General features: G+C 38.2%; 3 protein-coding genes and 1 long non-coding RNA gene across 4 annotated transcripts; 2 read left to right on the top strand and 2 right to left on the bottom strand.

Moving 5' to 3' along the window:
- The first annotated feature begins 1,818 nt into the window (after nucleotides 1-1,818).
- Nucleotides 1,819-3,344, top strand: LOC110230327. Its single transcript, XR_002333441.1, has 2 exons — nucleotides 1,819-2,661; nucleotides 3,017-3,344. It is a non-coding gene; the product is annotated as an uncharacterized LOC110230327 (long non-coding RNA).
- Nucleotides 3,345-4,173: 829 nt separating this feature from the next.
- Nucleotides 4,174-6,409, bottom strand: LOC9321031 (L-ascorbate oxidase homolog). The gene is made up of 3 exons (XM_002882774.2): nucleotides 6,036-6,409; nucleotides 4,682-5,788; nucleotides 4,174-4,571 (listed from the first exon to the last, which is right to left on the bottom strand). The coding sequence occupies exons 1-3, from the start codon at nucleotides 6,281-6,283 to the stop codon at nucleotides 4,271-4,273; spliced, it is 1,656 nt and encodes a 551-aa protein (XP_002882820.1). The 5' UTR covers nucleotides 6,284-6,409; the 3' UTR covers nucleotides 4,174-4,270.
- Nucleotides 6,410-8,972: 2,563 nt separating this feature from the next.
- On the top strand, nucleotides 8,973-11,408 carry LOC9318886 (L-ascorbate oxidase homolog). The gene is made up of 3 exons (XM_002884918.2): nucleotides 8,973-9,389; nucleotides 9,506-10,615; nucleotides 10,744-11,408. Exons 1-3 carry the CDS (start codon nucleotides 9,139-9,141, stop codon nucleotides 11,045-11,047), a joined length of 1,665 nt encoding a protein of 554 aa, XP_002884964.1. The 5' UTR covers nucleotides 8,973-9,138; the 3' UTR covers nucleotides 11,048-11,408.
- Nucleotides 11,409-11,464: 56 nt separating this feature from the next.
- Nucleotides 11,465-16,139, bottom strand: LOC9318885 (receptor-like protein kinase BRI1-like 3). The gene is made up of 2 exons (XM_021031185.1): nucleotides 15,461-16,139; nucleotides 11,465-15,360 (listed from the first exon to the last, which is right to left on the bottom strand). The coding sequence occupies exon 2, from the start codon at nucleotides 15,204-15,206 to the stop codon at nucleotides 11,703-11,705; it is 3,504 nt and encodes a 1,167-aa protein (XP_020886844.1). The 5' UTR covers nucleotides 15,207-15,360; nucleotides 15,461-16,139; the 3' UTR covers nucleotides 11,465-11,702.
- Between the last annotated feature and the right edge of the window lie 8,478 nt (nucleotides 16,140-24,617).

Below are 24,617 nucleotides of genomic sequence, written 5' to 3'. Positions count from 1 at the left end.
TTGTAATCCTTTTATTTATTTTATAATGTTTTAATATTTATTTTTCAATTGTCAAAATCTTATTTATAGACTTGACACGTGTCGAGATAATATGAGTTATACTAACTTTGAAAACCATACTTTCTGTAATAAGATAATTGTTTCGTATTAAGATTAGTAATTTACTTTATTAAAAAAGGAATAATGCTTTTAATTGTTTTATTATTAAAATTAGTAATTTACATATTATTTTCTTTTATATAGTTTTTCAACATTAGTAATTTTAATCCTTTTATTTACTTTCTAATTTATTGTATAATTTTTTAATATAATTTTTTTTATACTTGTCAAAATCTTATCGATAAGCTTGACACGTGTCACGGTCATATGAGTTGTTAACTTTGAAAACCATAGTTTATATAATAAGATGTTTATCTTTTTATTTCTTTCACATACAAAATTCCCTATAAGAGAAAAATGTTCACATCACTAGATGTAGTTTAGTTACTTAGCGATATTTCTGTGTCATCATCCGAATTATAATTTGCATATAATGCATATTATCGATAAAATTTATACTATTTTGTTTTCTATATATACTTCCACATAATTGAAGTTAAAAGATTAAAAAATATTTTCAGTTTCGTACAAAATATATATAGATTTTCAGCATGACAAGAAAATAGAGGGAAGCACATGAGTCATAGGGGTTTGAGCCAAAAGAGCAGTGAAAATCCCATCGATCTGCCACTCCACCAACTGACATCACATTGTACCCATTTTCTTCTTCTTTTCCCCAACTATCCATTTTTCTTGTTTACACAGACAACCCCGAATATCTTTATTACATGAAACTAATAACAACCTAAAATTTGAAATATACAGAACAATGTTGAAATAACAAATTTGCTTCATCTTTTATTTGTTTTAGTTTTCATACGTAAAATCTCATATGGTGTTTACTTTAAATTTTATCAATTATATATCTTGATTACCAACATATGACATCTTATTAAATTCATATGTTAATAATAATGGAAAATATATAAAAATGTACGGCCACGCAAGTGACCTACTCGAGTAGGTCCTTTTTTGATCTTTTCGATAACTTTTAGATTCCAAGTTCTGATTTGTATATATATGTATATATATATATATAATTATAAACACATATTTTTGTCAAAAGAAAAAATTATATTAACTGACGGTCTCTATTTACTGATTACTTGTTTTATAAACAAACTATATAAATAATTAAATATAGATGTTTTTTTAATAGTGCCCTTTCGAGTACCTGTCGGGACTCGGGATAACTAGGGCTACACGTAAATGTTCAGATTCCTTTCTTCTTCTGAAAATGTTAACGTGAATCTCTTTTTTTCTCTCTCTCTCTACACGCATTTATTTTTCTCGTGAGTTATTTTTTAGTAAGTACTAAAATTAGAAACTTATGGTTCGTATCAACTTACCAAAACCAGGTTGATTTTGTGCAAGTGGGTCTTCTTTCTCAAACCACGTCCCTCGTTTAAAATTTTAATTGCATATACGCTTGTGACTTGTCTTTGCTCAAACAGAATCTATTTACCTAGGTTAACCAAAACCTTTTTGAGCTTATTAGAAACTCTATATTTTCAGATAAAAATGTTAAGGATCTTTGATGATTTATTAATTTAGAGAGCATCTAAATTTATAGATTTGAAAGATTTTGTTTAAAAGGTTTATAAATTTCGCATTCTTTTGTCAACGAAAGAAGATTAAACACAATATAAGACGACAATTTTCGTTATATACACGAGCAATCTATATATCTAATGACTAATGGTATATATATGTGGCTATGTGAAGATGTATGTGTATGTAATGTATATGAATGTGTATATATGTATATGGGCCCATACCTCTTAATGGCATCTATTAAAGCTGTAAAGGTTTTTGCAGCTTAAGAAAACTAATATTATGAGGATGGAGAAGCATGGAGGAACCTTATCTCTTTAATTAATTCTTTTTTTTTTCGAATCCATATAATTCTTTAATATATCACAACTGTTTTTATATTTCTTTCAAATTAATTTGGGTTTTTTTTGCTTATCTACCTTCTTGGGGGTATAAAATCTCAAATCTTTCTCTCTTTTCAATTTAATTATTTTATTCCCTCTTATCTCTATTATCTCTGCACCGTCTTCTATATAAACCCAGAGCGAGTGAGTCCTCTAGTATTCAGAAGCACCCCAAACAAATATGTAGAGATATCCTCTTCCATATCTATTGTTACTTCCGAGAAGAAAAATATCAAAAATATATGGTTTTCACATATACATTTTTTTTTTGGTTTGTGCATGGTTGTCCATATATATAAGTGGGTATAGTGAAACGCGTATGTGACGAAAGTAGTGTGCAGCCAAGGATGACTTGCCGATTTAAATGATCTTTCTTTATACTCTATTAAGACATTTTAAGTTTCAAATTTCTTTGGTTCTTCAAGGATTAAGGAAGAAAGTAGGCTATATATGTAGATATATATATTATGCTGTATTAAATATATGTACAAGATAAGACCAAAAAAGAAAAAGTAACAATCATGATCGGCAAGTTGTCCTTGGCTACACGTTACTTTGTGTCGCGCATAGGTGTTATGTGGTAAAGATCCCCAAGAACTCAAGCTAAGGAACAATGCAGAACGAGGTAAGAACTGTCTGCAAAAATTTGTTTTCCTTGAAAAGTATATGTTTACAACCAAATTAATTCTCTTGAATATTGAAAAAAAGGTTTGTAGTACTAATTAAAATGCTCCCAGATATATTTTTGGTCTAAATCTCTATTTCGTTATAGTTTTCTTTAGTATAAGAGGCTCTTACATCGTAAAGTCCCGACTAATTTCTAAAAGAACAAAATCTTGATGAATGATTATTTTTTCACTGGTGAATGATGCATATCTTGTATTATCTGCTCAACACGTGTGCTTCTCAAAAAGATATAGTATGTATGTACATTTTTTAATTTTTAGTTCCTTTAGAATGAGAAACTATTTGTAAAACAGCTGCTGCCAACAGAAAAAAAAACCATGAGAGGAGGTAATAAATAACTTATTTTTTGGCGGCCACATTACGGAGGCCAAGCCATATATCCGGCAGAGTCGAACTCTTGGGTGAAATTAAAAGAGACGGTCGCAGGTGGAACGTAATTAGGCTAGAGGTGCTTCTCGGTAATTAATAAGTTTTTACCAAAAAAATAAGTTTTTACTCACACCAAACCAGACATTTTATAATTAGGGATTACTTGGTTGTATTGCTTTTTTGGAAAGTTTATTTGTAAAAATGATGATGTGGTATGATTTATGTATAATTTAAATAAAGAATGTGATACGATATAAATAGTGTATTATAGTATGATAAGAATTTCATGTTAGTTTGCAATAAATAACCAGCTTCTTTACAATTTTTTCATGAGCTGTAACGTAAATAAAATGGTAAAACTTGGCTATCTAGTGCATATAAATGTTTTTTTTACAAAATTAAAAAATTATGTTACTACATTAAAACATTAAAGAAAAAAAAAAACGTAACTTGGTCGAATCGCATCGTCACAACACACGCGCGCGTGAACTTTCTTTTCCCATTCTCTTCGTTTCTTCTGTTTGACTTTGACCTCAAGCGTCAACCGGTTTTGCTCTTAGATGACGATGAGAGCTACTGTGTCACGCTTGCTTGCGGTGGAATTTAACCTTTCAGGTGATTTAGGGTTTTCTTTCGATCTAGGTTTCTTTTTTGTTTTCTCTGAAGTTTTGGTCTTTAGTTTTCCGATCGGGTTTGATAATAGGTTAAACGAATCCGATTGTCATAATTCATTAACAATTCAAACTTCGATTCCTCTGCTTTCCAACAAAATCAAGCTGTGAAATTTATCTGTTAATAGTATTCCATGATTTGAATCTCTTATTCTCTATCTCTAGTGTGGTTTCTTCGATTTTTTTTTTTTTTTTTTCAGATTTACTCATCGATATGATCGAGGAGATTCAATATGAGGTAAAAATTATAACCTTAATATATTATCTTTCTTCTTAATTTCTTGAGATTAATTTCTGTAAATTGAAGTTTAGATTACGTAATTAAGTTGATTTCGTTTCACTATTAGCTAGGGAAACAACAAGTTGGTCTATAGTTAAATGATATATATATATATATATGATATAGTACGTTTAATGAAATTAGGAAAGGGTTAATTAATCACGTAGTACACTCACTTGGAAAGTAGAATTTTACATATAAATAGAAAAAACTTTGTCGAAGTGAGTTTAAATAGTGTAGGGTGTAGGTAATGGCAAGCCCTTGACGATGCCGCAAAGGTTAGTGTTGAGTGGGATGTTGTACTCGTCTCTTAGTGACTTTTCAGGTGACAGAACACTGACGTACAATTGCTGGCCCAAGTATCTTCTCTCCCAGTTCTCTGATCTGATGTTCCACATACCGGCATTGTCGAATGTCAAGAGAATGGCTGACCAGGATTTGGGGTACACCTGCACGGTGTGTCTGCTAACCGCATCGAGCAAGTTGTAGTTCTTTCTCTTCTCTGGTGTCCATCTTCCTGGCTCGGAACTGTGGAAAAACGTTTAGAGAAAGTGTTAGGAATCTCATCTCTTATTAAGAGACACCGGTCAATTGATTCGTTGCCAATTGGTATAATGGGTAAAATAGAAAGGGCTTACGCGACAGCGAAGAAGGAGTAACCGTCCAAATGGAAAGATTGCATGCTTTTCTCGTGGTTCTCGAAGATGACTTCGACAAAGGTACGGAAAGTGATGTTGAGGACATTGGGCTCGACTGTTAGTGTTGTGATCTTGGCTGCTGGTTCGTCCTTGATGACGTTGTATTTGAAGACCTTCTCGGACATACCGAAGTACTCAGCGAGCTTCAAGGGAGTCTCGGTGTCAACGTGTGACACACCGTTGAACCCAAACCTGACCTTTCCATTCACCAAATTCTTGGTGTTGGCGAGCTTGATGGTACGGGTGATGTTGATCTTTCCGTAATGGTAAGATCCTTGAGGGTTAGGTCTAGCGGCACTGGCGGTTAAGTTCCATCTGAAGGATCTGAACTGATTGAGAGACCAAGCCCAGCCGACGGGAGCCTTGGGGATCTCGTTTGAAGCCTGAACGTTGCTTCCTTCGTAGCTCATCACACCAACAGTGCTCACTTCCTTCTTGAGGAACCTAGTGGATGCAACCATGTAGTAGTTCTTGGCCACTTGGTCAGCGGTCACTAGCACGGCGAAGCACTGTCCAACATGGACATCAAGAGAGTCGTAGTCGTTCTGGAGAACGTGGGAGCCTTCCATCTCAACAAGCTTCATCTTGTGGCCTTGGATCCTGAAGTTAAGAGTGGATTTGAATCCAACATTGCAGATCCTGTACTTGTAAGTCTTTCCGGGCTTCATTGTGAAGAGAGGAGCGTTGTTTCCGCCGATTTTACCGGATTTCCCGTTGATGAGAACACCGTCGGGGGATCCTAGAGTGCGACCACTGTCAAGGAAGTTCTTGAGAGCGGTGTGGCTCTTGGTGTACCAGTCGTTGATGAGGATGGTACGGTCGTCTTCGGGGTCAGCGTAAGGGACGGGGATGAGGAGACGGCTGTTGACACGGAGGCCACCGAAACCACCGGCGAAGCGGTGGAGAGCGGTGGATGGGTAATAAAAGTAGCTACCGATCTGGTCCTTAGGCTGGAAATGGTAAGTGAAGTTGGTGCCTGCTGGGATTGGGCATGAGGTCCCAGTCACACCATCTTGCCAGGAGTTCTTCCTGTGCTGGAGTCCAATCCTGCCACGTCACCCAAAACCATTGTCAGGACTAAGTATCCAAATATACAATGAAGACAAATCTTAAAAATCTTTTAAAAAATGATTGCAAAAGTCTAGCTCCAAATGCAAATGGAAAGCTCTCATTTCGTTTTTTAAAAAATGATTTGTCTTTAAAAACACCAATTTTTAATGTAAAAAAAAACGTGGTTTAACAATTGAATGACAAGTTGTGAAAAAAGGAATTAGGAGACAGATTGGTTACAAACCAGGTCAAGAGGAAAGGCTCGTCGAGGTTGTTGAAGACATTGATGACGACATTGTTGTTGGAGGTCGAGTTTAGGTTAGGGCCAGGGAACTGTCCATTGATGAGAATCACCTGTTGAGGAATGCCGAGAGGCGCGACGGTTCCGTAGGTCACGTTCCACGTGTAGTAGAAGTAAGGGTCACCGGCGTTCACCATCGCCACCGTGGAGGCGAGGCACACCAACACCGTCAAAAGCCTACCACCCTGCATTATCTCTTTTCTGCTTCTTTTTATTTTTTTATTAATAAATTAACCCTTTCCTATATAAAAAATATATAATTATTTTCCACAAAAGCAAGAAGAAACTATGTTCTCTTGCTTTTGACGAGTCTATTGGTGATGTTGTGACTAACTATTTATGCAGGTGAAGGTACCTTGGTTTGCACGGAATCGTTGCCTTTTTTCACGCTGCATCACTAATTCTCTTTACGTGAAATTTCTATTTTTGAATCTTTCTCTCTCGTTGGTCCTTAGGATTTCCGATTTTTTGAACGAGCACACAACTCGGATCTCATTCTAATATTGGACATGTCTCTAATTAACGATGCCAAATTAACTACCCACAAGTGTCATCAAGTGATTTTGTTTGTTTTAACATACTTCATCTACGGTTGATTATTACACACGGACAAAAATATTATGGTACAGCTTAGTAAGAAACTACAGAGTTACCAATTTACTATACTTTGTGAATTTATCTTAAGAAACTTGCATGCCTTAAAAAAAAAAAAAAAAACTTGCATGCCTTTAACAAAAAAAGAACTTGATGAATGCTAATCTTCTTTTGTTCCTTATTTTATTTTGATTTTTGTATAGATTATTGAAACACGATAATTATTATATTTTTTAAAAAAATGTTTTCAATTACAAAACACGATAATTATCTACGAATGTACATGTGTGTATACGGTATTTTATATAAAAAATTAATTTCTCGATTTATGTATTTATATATATATATATATATATATATGTATATGGTGAGAAAGACCCAATAAATGGTAATTGAAATCCTCGGTCTTATGTGAAATGTTCGTGGTCTTCTCCAAATTCTTGGTTTCTTGTATTTTTACATTTCTTGATTGTATTTGGTAGTTATTAATCATATTCTAGTGTCTCAAATTTGAATTGAAAATCTTTTTATTTACTTTTTGCTCATTTTCGCTTCTTCTTTTTTTTGTTAACTTGTAGTCTATATATCTATGATATTTATAAGACAACCCCTTTGATCTTAAGAGTGATATATGAAATGGGTTTATATAATTTATAAGACTTGTTCTTGTGGATGATTCCTGCGCATTCTCAACTACTACTACTACTAGCTATATCCCGTTGGAAACTTTCCACTATGTTCGGCGACATTTTAATTTTGTAAGGGAATTCTGGCCCGAATAGAGCTTCATGCCTTCTCAAATCTACTCCAGCAATGGTTTACTTCACGATTATCATCTGTTTCATTAGGCTTTTTACTACTATATTTTGGGCCAGAATTCCAGATGTAACCACGAGCTTCGCCGAGCTTTTGTAAAACAAACCGTTCCATTTTAGTAAATACAATTCGCATTTTCTACCCCAAAAATATACACATAGGTGATTATATCTTCTTTCTTTTCGTTTGACGAAAAGGAGTGTATCCCTTTATCAAAAAATGAATGAATAGTAGGAGTTTATTACAAACTCTTGTTCATCTTGATTTCTAATTACTAATTAGAAAGATGATAGAACGTTTTGGCATCAATGACAGAAACGTTGACAGAGTATATTTGGAGACCATATATATGTCTCTTAACAAAATCTATACACTGTGCAAGATTTGGTTAGGTAAGTAATTTCTAAGATTTTTGTTGTTAACATTAATTGTCTGTTTAATTTCTATTACGTTAAGGTTCCGGTGCTCTCCATGACTTTTTCATCAACGGTTGACTAGCTCGTAGGACAGTATCAAGGCCGAGATACTATACCTATTGAAAAACCTAATCTTTTGAATGCGTATCTAGAATATAGAGAAAACGATTCCTTTATATTCCTAACCTGTAAGAATGTTGTGAACAAATGCTATGTTGAATAACATGATCCCCAATATCATCTAATTTTGCCTTTGGTTTTTTTTTTTTTTGAATTTAATGTTAAATTATATTCAAAAATAAAATAAACGTTTTTACAACAAATGTAACTTGTGATTGAATAAAAATTGTTGAAAACCTTAAGATCTAGATTGAAACCAAACTTGGAGAGCCTTGTCGTAGCGGCGGTCTCCACTCGCTTTAATTGTTGAGATTTGATTCCTCACTTGCTTGTCAAGCCACTTGATTAGTCGAGTTCCTGAATTTGGAGATTGCACATGCTTCTCCCGTTTCTTTCCCGCCATATTGTATGTACCGTTGCCTCTGGTTACAATTAAAAGTCAAAAGATATAAAGATGGAAAAACGCGACATAGCGAATTATTGTCTGGTATTAACGTGACATATCGAATTAGTGTTTGGTATCTATATAGAACGTTTGTGTAAGTGCGAATTGTCGAAATATACAGAACGAATAATTATTACAAAAAGACGCAATTACCTAAAGCAAAATATATGTACAAAACAAAGAGTTACATATGATTTTTTTTTTTAAACATGATTTTCAATATATTTTCTTATTATTGTTTAAAATGTTTATAGGTCCTATAACTTTATCACATGACATTATTATAGAATTCTATCTTGTAGAGTATTTTGAAATCCGAAATAGCGAAATTCTCGAAGACATGGAAACAAAAACCAAGAAACATAGGAAAAAAAAAAGAGGAATTAAAAAGAAACACCAAAAATAGAGAGAGGTTAAACTTCAATATTCCCAAATATGGACGGAAGGAATAGCGAAATGATAGGAGACCCCAAAGAAGACGAGAAAAACCTGGAAAAACATTCGTTAAAAAAACCCTATAAAAACGCCTCGAAACATTTCCAGAACTCGAAATTCAAACCCCAAAGCATAATTATATAACAATAAACAATTAGTACCCCACCAAAACACAAATAATCTAAAACTGTTATCTGAGCCAAAAAAATTGTTTATTGTTATGCGAGGGGTTAAACTCTTGGCCGCGTGCCTCTACCTGGCCGCAGCCGCAACGGTGGTGGTCCGAGCAGAAGACCCTTACTTCCATCACGTATGGAACGTGACCTACGGAACCGTGTCTCCGCTCGGCGTTCCACAACAAGTCATTCTGATCAACGGCCAATTCCCTGGTCCCAACATCAACTCAACCTCCAACAACAACATCATCATCAATGTCTTCAACAACCTCGACGAACCTTTCCTCCTCACATGGTAATAACATTAGTTTCACGGTTTTAACAAAAAAAATATCATTTTTTCATCAATAGAAAACTCTTTACCTATAAGAGTCTGCTTATAATATAATATATGTTTTTCTTGCGTTTTAGGAATGGGATCCAACACAGGAAGAACTGTTGGCAAGATGGGACTCCAGGAACTATGTGTCCGATAATGCCCGGCACCAACTACACTTACCATTTCCAGCCTAAGGATCAGATCGGAAGCTATTTCTACTACCCCAGCACCGCCTTGCACCGTTCTGCTGGTGGATTCGGTGGACTCCGTGTGAACAGCCGTCTCCTCATCCCGGTCCCTTACGCTGACCCAGAAGATGACTACACCGTCTTGATCGGTGATTGGTACACTAAGAGCCACACCCAATTGAAGAAATTCCTTGATGGCGGTCGTACTCTTGGCCGTCCAGATGGTATTCTCATCAACGGAAAGGCCGGGAAAGGCGATGGATCCGATGCGCCTCTCTTTACCTTAAAACCTGGAAAGACCTACAGGGTTAGGGTCTGTAACGTGGGTCTCAAGACATCTCTTAACTTTAGGATTCAGAATCACAAGTTGAAGCTCGTTGAGATGGAAGGATCGCACGTTCTCCAGAACGATTATGACTCTCTCGACGTTCACGTCGGTCAGTGTTACGGAACCATCCTTTCCGCTAATCAGGAAGCTAAAGATTACTACATGGTTGCATCCTCTAGGTTCTTGAAGTCGGTTATTACCACTACCGGTCTTCTCCGCTATGAGGGAGGAAAAGGCCCCGCTTCTTCGCAGCTACCCCCTGGTCCAGTTGGCTGGGCTTGGTCCTTGAACCAGTTCCGATCTTTCAGATGGAACTTGACCGCCAGTGCGGCCAGGCCTAACCCTCAGGGTTCTTACCACTACGGAAAGATCAACATTACACGCACCATCAAGCTTGTGAACACTCAAGGCAAGGTCAATGGAAAGCTCAGGTACGCGTTGAACGGAGTCTCGCACACTGACCCTGAAACCCCATTGAAGCTTGCCGAGTACTTTGGTGTTGCCGACAAGGTTTTCAAGTACGACAGCATCACTGATAACCCAACCCCAGAACAAATCAAGAGCATCAAGATCGAGCCAAATGTTCTTAACATCACTCACCGCACCTTCATCGAGGTGGTGTTTGAGAACCACGAGAAGAGTGTTCAGTCGTGGCACTTGGACGGTTACTCCTTCTTTGCCGTCGCGTAAGTGAAACAAAACAAAACACTCTATTCTTACATTATTTTATTGCACAACAAGTCACCTACTACTTTCTTGCAATACAAGAAATCCTTAATTTTAACCTAATTTTCAATTTGACTCTGTTTCAAAGTGTCGAGCCAGGGACTTGGACTCCAGAGAAGAGAAAGAACTACAACCTTCTGGACGCAGTGAGCAGACACACAGTCCAAGTCTACCCAAAATGTTGGGCAGCAATCTTGCTCACATTCGACAACTGTGGAATGTGGAACATTCGATCTGAAAACTCCGAGAGACGTTACTTAGGACAGCAGCTTTACGCGAGTGTCTTGTCACCAGAGAAATCACTGAGAGATGAATACAACATGCCTGAGACAAGCCTCCAATGTGGTCTAGTCAAGGGTACACCTAAGCCTAATCCTTACGCTGGAGCCTAAGTTAAATTTTACAAAAAAAAATATTTTTAATGCAACAAAATAGTTTGGATTCTTCTGTTGATTCAATCGATTGAGAGGCATTTGCAAGACGTTTACCCAACGGATTTATTTTTCTGGTTTTTTGGGTCTTTTTTTTTAATTGTTTTACATTTTATGAAATTGATTTTTAAAAGTATATGGTTTATTCGTATATACATGAAATTGAAATGTATGTATGTCTATCCCTTAAAGTAATTTTTTTTTTCTTCTTTTAAAAAGAAGCATTAATTTTTATCTTTTTTTGTTCTTCACTTTTTTGTAACGCGTATGTAATGTATCCATAAACTTCAACGAAATAAGCAGAGAGATCTTATTTGTCTGACATGAAGTATCATATTGTTAATCATCATCACATATAAGTATATGCCATGCTCAGAAAATTATAATTACGCTAAGATTAATTTGTTAACAAAATGAAACAAAGGTACAAAAACTTTACAACGAAGTATTTCTCTATAGCTTAGAACGGTAGAACCGTATAAGATAAGTAAAAAAACCTTCAGTGTCGGCGTCTGTCATTCCATTTTACTGTTATATACACTGAATCACTAACAACAAAAATAGGAAGAAAGTAACAAAATTCAAATCTTCCTGAATTCCACAATCTCTCATCTTCTCAAGGCTCCTTATCTCGTGATTCTTCGACCAACGGCGTTTCCTTAAGCGAAAACTCATCCAGACTATCGTTCTCTGTATCGACCTGAACGAGCTCTTTGAACATCGTCATGACTTGAATCATAGTTGGCCTTTTAAACGGCCGATCGTCCAAACATTGAGACGCAATCTTCAAGTAATGAAGTAGCTCAACATCACCAGATTTGTCTGTTACTAACTCTGGGTCAAGAATCTCGGCTCCTCTCTTCTCCCTGTAGAGTTGTTTAGCCCATCCCACAAGGTTGTTGTCTTCACCAAACTCCTCTGGATCGATCGGTTTCTTGCCTGAGAGGAGCTCCAGAAGTATAACTCCGTAGCTGTACACATCTCCTTTTGCAGTGCACCGGAAACTCTGGTAATACTCTGGTGGAACATATCCGGGAGTACCAGCGAGCGTGCTAACACTCAAGTGTGTGTCCAGAGCGCTCACCAGCCTTGCCATACCAAAATCTGAGACACGGGCTACAAAATCTTGGTCTAGAAGAACGTTGCTTGACTTCATGTCTCTGTGGATTATATGAGGAATGCAGCTATGGTGCAGGAAAGCTAGCCCACGCGCAGCTCCAATTGCAATCTTCTTCCTCGCGGACCAATCAAGAAAGATTCCACCCTTCTTGGTCTTTTCGTGTAGAACGGTCTCTAAGCTTCCGTATTTCATGTACTCGTAGACAAGAAGTCGCTCTTCACCAATCTTGCAATATCCAAGAAGAGGTACCAAATTTCGATGTTTGATTTTTCCAATCGTTTCCATCTCAGCCATGAACTCTCGATCACCTTGTCCCGTGACTTGAATCAGCTTCTTGATCGCTACAACAGATCCATCAGCAAGTTGAGCCTTGTAGACATCTCCAAACCCGCCTGATCCAATCATACTATCAGCGCTAAACCCGTTTGTGGCTTCTAAAAGGTGTGCGAAAGTAAGTTTTCGCAGCGGCTTCTCAAAGGTTGCGACGTTGATGCTCAACGGTTCATGAACGCTAGAGAGCTTCCAGCTGCTGCTACCGGAGGTCGGAAGGCTCTCGATGTACTTCTCTCTCTGTTTTTCCTTCTTCTGAACCTTCCTTACCCTGTAAAGCGCCATAATAAGCATCACAATACACATGAAAGAAAACACAATTCCAGTGATCATCCCAGTCGCAATGCTCTGTTTTTTAGGGTGAGCATGAGATCTCGTGGGCCGGGAACCAGAGCCACAGGGTGGCAGAGGAACCCCGCAGAGGCCAGAGTTGTTGGCGTATCTTGTGACTGGGAACGTCGTAAGTTGGCCTCCGAATGGGATTGGTCCGGTTAGATTGTTGTTAGAGACGTCTAAGTCGCTTAGAAAAGAGAGTCCTCCTAGTGATCCAGGTAAGAATCCTTGGAGATTGTTGTGAGATAGATCAAGAACTCCAATTGCTTTCAATCCTCCAAAGCTATCCGGTATGGTTCCAGTTAACAGGTTATGTCCCAAATTCAAGACCTGAAGGTATCCCATTGCACCATAACCCAAAGGAATAGAACCTGAAACCGCATTGTAGGAGAGGTCCAAGTAGATCATGCTCCCGTTCCCGGAGAACATGTACATGGTCATGCCTGAGTATATCCGAGTCTTGGGACATGAATGAACCATCGGAAAATGCTCTAACCGCTCTGCACGAATGCCTTCAAACTCAACCAAACCCCCTGCACCTCTGCAATCCGTCCCACCTTCATTCCTCACAAACGCAAACTGTTTACCAGAGACACTTCCGGGCATTACCAGTCCGGCCTGACTTGCAAGTTCACCTGGGAGATTCCCAGTTAGATTATTGCTGTTAAGATCAAGCCAGATAAGGTTCTTGCAGTTTCCAAGCTCACGTGGAATGTTCCCAGTCAAAGAATTGTTCCCAAGTTGCAGAATCGCTAACTTCTCAAGCTTTCCGATTCCTACCGGGATTTCGCCGGTAAGCAGGTTACTAGAAAGGGAGATCCAAAGCATGTTGGTGCATTTGGAGATTGATTCTGGAACAGAACCGGTTAAGAGATTGTTGTTTAAGATTAACGTTTCCAAGTTTCCTCCATCAACACAAATGCTCTCCGGGATTCCACCGGTGAGATTGTTCGCCCACATAACTAAATCAGAGAGATTCGGCAATGTCCATATCTCCTTAGGAATTGGACCAGTGAGAGCATTGAAGCTAAGATCAATTGTCTTCAAGCTCTTACATTTACCAAGCTCAACAGGAACAGTTCCTGAGAGGTAATTGTTGGCAATAAGGAACTTTTCCAGAACCGAAGATCTTTGAAGAGAGCAGAAGCCAGATGGTACTTCTCCAGTGAACTCGTTTGAGCTCAGATCAAGAACTCGGAGATTAGTACAGTTGGTGAGCGAACTCGGAACAGAACCGGAGATGTTGTTGAAGGGTAAGTAAAGATTACTGATTCTAGAGAGTTTACTCACGACGGTGCTTAAGAAATCGCCGGAGAGCTTGTTGTTTCCAAGATTTAGGCTTTGTAGTGAGCCACAAGAGGTGAATGATTGCGGAAGCTGACCGGTGAGACTGTTGCCGGAGAGATCGAGAACCTCTAGAGTTCGACATAGCAGAGAAAGCTCCGGTGGAATCTCACCGGAGTAAAGGTTGTGTGCGAGGGAGAGCTGCTTCAGGTTCTGAAAATTTCCCCAATATTCATCGCCGGGGATTTTTCCGGTGAGACTGTTCCGAGAGAGGTTTAGCGTTTCGAGGAGCTTACAATTTGAGAGACTAACCGGAAATCTGTCGCCGGAGATGCTGTTCTGTGATAAGCTGAATACGGTGAGGTTCCCACAGAGACCAAAACTGAGACGAGAGAAGTCGCCGGTGAAATTGCTACCGGATAAATCGAGGTGTTTCAGAGACGTCGGGAAATCCGCGATGAAAGTCTCCGGTATCTCATCGGAGAAGCGATTGTTGGAGAGATCAACGGTGGTGATTCTCTTGTTACTCGTCAACGGAGAAGACTTCAATTTTCCGGCGAGCTTGTTGTGCGAGAAATTAACAGAAACCAGATTCAAACAGCTAGAGAAAACGTATTCCACCATTGAAGAGTCCGTGATCGAGTTTGAAGATATATCCAGAGCCTCGAGAGGACATCCTGAAGAAGAAGAAGTACCAGAGGAGTCCCCCGACGAGAAGTTGTTTCCTTGCAAATAAAGATTCCGGAGATTCGACAACGCCGTGAGATTATTGAGATTTAGGGTTCCGGTAAGACCACCGTTTCGTAGATCAAGTCCAATGACTCTACCATCGCTAGAACAAGAGACGCCTCGCCAAGAACATGGGTCACGACCCGACCCGTATTTCCAGTTACCCAGAAAGTTGTTAGGGTCAGACTTAACGGAGATTTGCTTGAACGCCGTTAACAGAGCTGCGTCGCTAACGTCGTCGCTGAGTAGCCGTCTGCCACGGCCGTCCACCGTTAGAAACAAGACGAGCAAGCAGAGGATCAGGAGCTGCCATTGGTGTTTCATGTTTTTAGCCCACCAAGTGTTCGATAAAATTCCCTTAAGAAATCATCAGCCTAAAGACTGCAATTTCAAGCTCAAGAATCTTCTTTTAGGGTATGGAGAGAAAACCCTTTCCGCCATAACAACCAAAGGCTTCACCGGAGAAGAGCTTGCAACACTGAAAAATCCAAAGTGAAATTAAGATTTAATTTTTCTGAAATAACAAGTAAAGAAGTAGACAAAATAAAGTCTTTTTCAAGGAAGAAGAAGATACATACATGTATATGTGGAGAAGATTGTGAAGAAACAAAAAAAGCGGAATCAAAGGCTGACAGATACGGAAAAAGAGAAAGGAGAAAGTACAGAGAAGAGAGAGAGAGTTCTCCAAGTGAAGAAGACAACGGAGATGGTCTTCGACAGTGTTGTCTCCCAAAGTACGATGTTGCAGAGATGGTCGGATCCTCAACCAAAAAAAAAAGAAACTGTTGAATTCAACCAAAATAAAGGGCTGCTTTAACATTCCACAGCTTTTAGATGCATAAAGGAAGCGTGTTTAGTACGACCACTACATAAAAACGAATTTTCCCGGAAACAAAAAAGGAGTGTTTTTTTTTTTTGGTTTTTGCTTGACAAAATGAGATGAGAAATTCTCTGTTTTTCTCGTGACAGCTTAAGATAGAAATTAAAGAAGAAGAAGAAGTGAATGAGATCTTGTCTTATTTTTCCTCTTTGTTGGAAAATTGTAAAAGCGAAAGAGAAGAAATTTGGCAAAGAGAGGAGAAAAAGCTAAAGAAGACAAAGCTGAGAGACTAATCTTACGTGGAAAGAGGATGCATAATCATTATATTATAGACTAATTTTTCCTAATTATTAATCTCACATTCCCACCTAATAGTATTCGTGCGATTAATTTAATTGCACTCGATCAACTTCCACGTCAACTGTTTTAAAATTTGAGTTTTACGGGTTAGGGAGAATCTCTATAAATCTAATAAAAGTTCTGTTTTGTGTGGGACTAGATTTGTTGTTTTTTAAGTGTTCTCATTAATGTCAATGAAATCTCCGAATTCAGTATTTGTGCAATATGTAAATCATATCCTTTTTCAGGTTACATCAATATTTGTATTAATCACTCCGTACCAAAGTCTCTCGCTTCCATATATATATCTACACGACATAATTTTTTTTTTTTTTTTTATTAACCGCGGGTCTCCCAAAGGCTTCCTAGGCCCAATGACTAATCTGACGAGGCTGGCAATTCCCCTATGTAAACCTGTCAGTGGCCGTGCCTCGAACCCTGGTGGCAAAAGTCACAGCTGTGACCCCTTTACCACTAGGCCACAAGGCCCGGTTCATAATTTTATATATAAAAAAGAGAAATCTAATAACTAAATTCTATTATTATTATATAGGGAGACTCACAAAAATGCCCCTTTTTCAATACCCCTTTTAAAAAATGCACCCTTTGGCTGTTTATTTTTAAAAATACCCCTTTTTATGTACAAAATGACTAAATTACCCTTCTTTTAATAAAAGAAATCACAAATATATAAGGAAATATAACAAAATTAGGTCCACAAAATACAAAATATTTTTTGGCGGGAAAAGTGATCCCGCAATTTTTCCCGCCAAAACACTTGTAAAAACTTGTAAAACCTTTAAAATACCTTGTAAAATTTTCCCGTAAAATTTTTTCCCGCCAAAAATTTTTTTTTGCAGGAAAAGTGATTCCGCAATTTTTTTGGCGTTAAATTTTTGGCGGGAAAAATTTACAAGGTATTTTAAAGGTTTTTTACAGGATATTTATAAGGTTTTACAATGTATTTTAAAAGGTTTTACAACGTATTTATAAGGTATTTATAAGATATTATATGATTTTACAAGCTATTTTATAAGGTTTTACAAGTTATAAGGTTTCACAAGTTTTTTATAAGGTTTTACAAGTTATAAATACCTTATAAAACCTTATAAGTACCTTGTAAAATCTTTTAAAATACATTGTAAAACCTTACAAAACACTTGTAAATACTCCGTAAAACTTTTAAAATACCTTGTAAATTTTTCCCGCCAAAATTTTTTCCGCCAAAAAAGTTTCGCCAAAAAAATTACGGAATCACTTTTTCCGCAAAAAAAAAAATTTTGGCGGGAAAAATTTTTACGGAAAAATTTTACAAGGTATTTTAAAGGTTTTTACAAGTGTTTTGGAGGGAAAATTGCGGGATCACTTTTCCCGCCAAAAATTATTTTGTATTTTGTGGACCTAATTTTGTTTCAAATAAGGGTAAAATAGTCATTAAAAATTAAAATAGGGCAAACTTAAAAATGGATTCTCAAAGGGGGCATTTTTGAAATGGGGTATTGAAAAAGGGGCATTTTTAACAATTTCTTTATTATATATCCTTAATACGTAGTTAATGGTAATTAGTAATTACGATAGAGACCTAATTCTCCACCACCGTTCTCGTATTTTTCTACGCGTCTATGTTAACTTTATAACTCTACAGGCATGAAGCCAGTGCTTCGTTAAACAAATCTCTCTCGTAAGTCGTAACTTCTTATATGAGACATTCAGATCCCATATTACAAAAATATCCGTATCGATTGTTTAGCTAAAAAGATAGGAGTACGAAATTATTTATTCTCCTATGTAAGTTCATCGACTCCAATTTAGTTTCTCTGGAAAAAAAATTTTCGTCTGATAACTTAACAAAATAGTGTTTTGACGGAAAAAAAAACTTCTTATATCGGAACTACCCCACGTATTGTTTGTATTTGTGGCTTTAAACCTAACGTAAAATTAACAACTGTCAAACTTTGTATCGGTTGGACAAATAAATAAATCGGATCCATAGTTTTTTTTTGTTTAAATTTCTACCAAGTGACCAACTTAACGAAGTTTTGAATATGTTCAGAAAAAAGAAGGAAGTTTTGATTAATATTTCTCTCTATACATTTATATCAAATAAATGCATGAAACGTAAGTGTTATCCCGACCAAAAAAAAAATGCAAGTGTTTTCAACTATATATTATTACCATAATTATTGTCAAATGTTGACCAACTATGAATGGCAAAAAAAAATATATATGAGTGGCAACAGACGTGACAGCAGCTTAATTTTGGTAGGTACGAGAGATTAAGTTAGGATTATGAATCAACCGGACCTGTTAAAACTTAAATTTATCCTTTTCCAATTATATAAACTTCAACAAATTCCCCGTTCGAAAAAACTACCAACTAACTATACGTACGTATAAATCCTTTCATAATTTAAAACATTAATTAATTACATGCCCTTAATTATTTAAAAAGTTGGATGTCGTCGATTTCACTTGTTTATGCAATGATGCATCGTGCTTGGCTGCTTGCGCTGCTCGTGCATATAATGAACTTAATTTTGCACTGCTCGAGTAGTTGCGCCGAACAAAACCAAAAGAACATTAATTTAGATAAAATCAATTCAAACTTATCTAGATCGTTCCTATCTTCCAACTTGTACCTAAACACAGATATCGGTTAGTTAGTCTAAAGAAGTTATACTTTTTCTGTTTGAAACATAAAATATTTTAGTTAAAAGTGTACATATTCGAAAACAATCACTTTTAAAAAATTTAACCAATTATAAAAAAACTGTATAATATAAACAATTATAACATATTAACTTCATCTATTATTTGAATAGAAAATATTAAAATATCTTTGATTATATAACAAAAAAATTTCTCCAAAACATCTTATATTATAAAACGGTGACAATAATATACAAAAATCAGATCAAAAAATTCATAATATTTTATATATAATATTACGAATAATTTACGGGGAAGAGGCCAAAATGATCTCAAAGTCCTCCTTTCACGTATTGCATATTCTATACATTTTTAAAAATCGTTGGTGTGTAGGATGTCTTTTGTAAATTTGGTAGATGTTAATAGGGTCCAAAAAAACTGTATAAATACTATATACTGATTACCGAGGGGCCAAGAAGATAGATTATTTAATAAGTGGGATAATAATAAGTATTATACTAAAAGTTCATGAAAATACGAGAGTGGGCTCGCGGGCCGGGGCCGAAGTAGGGTTGCATTTTTGTCAGTTTCTTCGGCCGCACGAGTGCACATCTTGTGACCTCCAAAGATTCTCTCGTGTCCATTTATATGATTTCATTTTAGATTAATTTTCATATTGGAGTATTATCTTAGACCAAAAAAAAAAAAAACACTTTGGTCCAAAAATACTTTTGGTATAATTGTAAATATAGAAATGGGTCGAAATCTCGAAGAAAAGACGAAAAGTCGATACGATTTGAAAATCCTTCCCGTCACTTTCATGCGTTAATAATGAAGATGATATTTTTTCTTAAAAAAGCGGAATCATCGCATTCAAATCTGCCTGATTTTTGGTACACCTATCCCTTTTTCACGTAAACTTGTTCAATCTCTCTTCTTTTTTTTTTTCTTTCTTTCTTTCTTTCTTTCTTTTTGGTCATCACATGACTCACATCTTGGTCATATACGACTAAATTAATACTACATTTCTAGTAGTCTCGTTTTACTTTTGATCATAGCTAGAAATATACAGACGACTCACGAAGATCTCTCTATCTGTAACAGTATAAGTATGTCGTTACAAATTAAGTAATAACTTAACTAATCGATCTATTCCTACCTACGCATAAACCGTGATTATGGAAACAAATACTATTTTAAAAAAACATCAAACTCGTTAGTCGTTCGTTACTATTAGAATTTACTCAAAGAATAACTTTCTCATTGATCTGAATGTTAGGCTATACAATTGCTTATATACTACAGCTAAAGATCCTATACAAAATATCTTAACGTCTCTGTTATTAGCTCTGTTTTAACAACTAACAGTGTTCTTGAACTCTGTTAATAAACAGCTCATTTTCTTGTTACTCAAAGTGCTGCATATAGTGTGATATCCCCCCTTAAGCTGGCACGAAAATATTTGAAATGCCCAGCTTACTCAAATTAGCTCTGAACATGCAAGGATATAATGCCTTAGTCAATATATCTGCAACTTGGCATTCGGATCTCACATGAAGAAGCTTAACAGTTCCTTCTGTAACTCTGTCTCTTACCGTGTGCATATCTCTTTCAATATGCTTGGTTCTTTCATGAAAAACCGGATTGTTTCCAATATGAATAGCTGCCTGATTGTCACAATATAAAATTGTGGGTGTCTTTGGTGTAATGTGTAGGTCCTCCAGTAAGCTTCTTACCCAAACAATCTCACAAACAGCTAAAGCCATAGCTCTGTACTCAGATTCTGCAGAAAAGCGAGATACAATGTCTTGTTTGCTTGACTTCCATGAGATGAGACTTTTACCAAGAAACACACAATACCCGGAGACAGACCTTCTTGAATCAGGACATCCACTAAGATCCGCATCAGCAAAAACTTGTAATTCCATATCAGGATCAGAACTGTAGAAAAGACCTTGACCAACGGTACCTTTGATGTAATGTAGTAATTTGACAACTGCTTTGTAGTGATCTTCACGAGGAGCATTAGTATATTGTGCCAACTTATGAACTGCAAAGCAAATGTCTGGTCTCGTAATTGTCAAGTAGATCAGTTTCCCAATAAGACTTCTGTATCCTTCTGGATTTTCTAACAATTCTCCATCAGCTTCAGAAAGTTTTTGATTAGGTTCCATAGGTATAGAAGAGGGTTTGCAACCAAGTAGACCTGCTGAATCAAGCAAATCAAGAGCATATTTCCTCTGACAAATATTAATACCTTCAGCAGACCTAGCAATTTCCAAGCCAAGGAAGTATTTGACTGGACCTAAGTCCCTCATTTTGAAATGACCTTTCAATTGTGATTTAAGTTCCTCTGCAGCTTCATCACTGTTACTAGAGATAATGATATCGTCTACATATACCAGAACAAACAGTAAAATTGATTCTCTGATCTTAGTAAACAGTGTGTAGTCTGAGTGATTCGTCTGGAAACCAAGACCCTTTAACGTCTCTGTAAACTTGAGATACCACTGGCGTGACGCCTGTTTCAACCCATACAAGGATTTGTTGAGTTTGCAAACTGCATTAGCAGGCAATGCTCCATTTTTTGAAGTGTATCCAGGAGGCAACTGCATATAAATCTCCTCTGCAAGATCTCCATTGAGAAAAGTGTTAGAAACATCTAACTGAGACAAAGACCAACCGAGTTTTGCAGCAAGAGCCAATAATGTTTTCACTGAAGTCAACTTAGCCACGGGTGAGTAGGTATCAACATAATCTAAACCCGACTTTTGTGTGTACCCTTTTGCCACCAAACGAGCCTTATATCTCTCCAGAGAGCCATCAGAGTTGTATTTAACTTTGTAAACCCACTTGCAACCAATGATATGTTTATCTGCAGGAAGAGAGCAAATAGACCATGTATTAGTGTCTTCCAATGCTGTTATCTCTTCACCCATTGCATTTGTCCAAACAAGGTGCTTCTTGGCTTCAGAGTAAGTAGAAGGTTCAAACTCTTTTGTAATAGCAGTCAGAAAGAAATGATAAGGATCTGATAACTTGTCATATGAGAGGTAGTTGCACAAAGGATACTTAATTTCACTACTTAGGTAGTAACAGTGGTAATCCTGAAGATAAGCAGGAGTCTTTGATTTCCGAGTAGTGTTAAGTACTGAATGGGAAACATCAATGTTACCCCGAGATATATCAACATTGACAGCAGCTGAATCTCCATCTACAGCTACTGCATTCTCCGGATTTGGCACAAATGTCTCTGTAATGGACGCAGAATCTCCTACTGCAGAATCATCACAGAGAAAACCATCTGGCACTGAATCTTCTTGTGTCTGTGAAGTGCTAGCAGAATCTTTATCCACTGCTAAAACATCATCAATATCAGACACAGTAGGAAACAAATCCTGAATTTGTTGTTTCATATCTCCAATCGCTAGAGGAAACAAGTCCTCATGGAAAATAACATGTCTAGATATAAGAACATCATGTGTGATGCGTCACACGGTCACGGAAATAGCCTTCGGGACGATGGTACGGTCGGCGATCGGTACGGACAGGGCCTTCGGTTACAGCGGTTACGGCGGTTACGGCGGTTACGGCGGTTACGGCGGTTACGGGACGGCGAGGGAGGTTGACGATGAGTAGCTCGAATCGCCTAGACTCCAAAGAGATGATTTGCAAGGGTGGGTAGCGACAACCGGTGAGTATCTCGAACCGGTGGTGACTTGGAGAAGAGGGGTGTGAAGGCGGAACGAGGTAACGACACACGAGGGATGGTGGGCTCGTGATACGGTTACACTTAGAGGCTTTGAATCCGATTCAAAGACTCTAAGGAGCTCTCAATGTTTTCGCAACAAATGAGAAAAGGAAAGGACTGATTTTTATTTCAAAAGAAGCTAACCCTTACAAGTGACTTAGAGGGCCTTTATATAGGCGTTTACAAGGGAGACTCATAAAACCCTAAAGCAAACAGTCAAAGCGCGGGTCAACAAGGATAGACGTGTCAAAATACAAACCATAAGACAAGAAGAGCCTAACGGCTTTATTACGAAAGGAAGGAGAGATGGCCACGTCATGCGGAGATGCGTGGTCATGCGCTAGCGTACGTTAGCCTCGTTAAAACCCTCTTGGTAAACCACGTGGGATAAACCCAAGTAGGGAAAAAGAGTACCACGTCCAACTAGTGACTTTGATGCCTTCACCTAGTGATGGTGAAGACGGTCCGGACAAGCTCATGATCGTCCGGATGGTCGAGTCCAATGGGGCCGTATGGCCGTGGGTCGTGTACTTGGATGAACTCTTCCGCGAAGGCATTGCACTTGATCCTGAGATTGCGTGCAGCTCCCCTTGACCTTGTGACAGCTCCCGAAAGGATTTGAGGTACCTTGGTCGCCGGTAGTGTCCCTTGGGTCGTTCCGGGTTGGTCCATGTTCCGTCCCTCGTCCCGGCCCTCGTCCGGATCGTTGTCCGTATGCTGTCCGGTAGGTTGGGTCTCATTATCCCCTCCCCCTTGGGAAGGTTCTGACCTCAGAACTCCTTCATCATTCCCTACATCAAAAGGAACCAAATCAGAAACATTGAAGGAAGTAGACGTGTTATACGTACCGGGTAGCTCCAAGCGGTAGGCGTTGTCGTTGATCCGCTCGATGACTTGGAAAGGGCCATCTCCTCTTGGGCTAAGCTTGTCCTTTCTACGTTGTGGGAACCGCTCCGGTCTTAAGTGTAACCAAACCCAATCTCCCGGCTTGAAAATCATGGCCTTGCGGTGTTGGTTGGCTTTTCGCGCGTATTGCTCGGTTCTTCTTTCTAGATTTTCCCGGACTTCGGTGTGTAACTTCTTGATCAGTTCGGCCTTGGCTAATCCGTCTTGACATTCTATCTCATTGGGTGGTAAGGGTAGCAAACTCGCGGGGGTTAAAGGTTTGAATCCGTAGGCCACTTCAAATGGAGACTTCTTCGTTGCCGAATGCACGGACTGATTGTATGCGAACTCCATAAGGGGAAGTAGCTCTAACCAAGTGCCCGGATTGCTTGCCACGGTGGTCCGGATCAAGGCGCCTAAGGTTCGGTTGACGACCTCCGTTTGACCATCCGTTTGAGGATGACACGCGGTTGAGTATAGTAGCTTAGTTCCCATCTTTCTCCATAAAGTCCTCCAAAAGTGACCAAGGAACTTGGGGTCTCGGTCCGACACGATGCTACGGGGTATTCCATGGAGCCTCACAACTTCCCGAAAGAACAAGTTGGCTAAGGCCGTGGCGTCCGATGTCTTGTTGCAAGGTATAAAGTGAGCCATTTTGGAAAATCGGTCTACTACGACGAAAATGGAGTCTTTGCGGTATTGGATAGGCAATCCAAGCAAGAAATCCATAGATAAATCGACCCATGGTGCATTCGGAATTGGTAGGGGCTTGTAGAGGCCATGTGGCCGTGGGGTGGCCTTGGCGGTACGGCAAGTGATGCAACGGCCTACGAACTTCTCGACCATCCGCTTCATCTTAGGCCAATAGAAATGTTCCTTTAAGACTTCCAAAGTCTTAGTAACCCCAAAATGCCCGGTTAGGCCTCCTCCATGTGACTCTTGCATTAGTAGGGTCCTAATAGATCCGGCGGGTATGCAAAGCCTTTTGTCCCGAAAGAGAAACCCGTCTTGGATGTAGAACCGTGAGTGAATTCCTTTGCCGTGATCCCTATAACTCTCCCCAAACTCCGGATCTTCTTTGTAAACTTCCTTGATCCCTTCAAAACCCAAAACCCTTGCTTCCATGGTTGTGATCAACGCGTGTCTTCTTGATAGCGCGTCGGCTACAACATTTTCTTTGCCCTTCTTGTACTTTATAACGTATGGGAAAGCCTCTATAAACTCTAGCCACTTCGCGTGTCTCTTCTTCAAGTTGGTTTGGCCTCTAAGATGTTTCAAGGTCTCATGGTCC

The sequence above is a fragment of the Arabidopsis lyrata genome, assembly GCF_000004255.2.
Source record: "Arabidopsis lyrata subsp. lyrata unplaced genomic scaffold ARALYscaffold_3, whole genome shotgun sequence".
NCBI lineage: Eukaryota > Viridiplantae > Streptophyta > Magnoliopsida > Brassicales > Brassicaceae > Arabidopsis > Arabidopsis lyrata.
The sequence above is the reverse complement of the archived record's forward strand: the minus strand, read 5'-3'. Positions and strand labels throughout refer to the sequence as shown.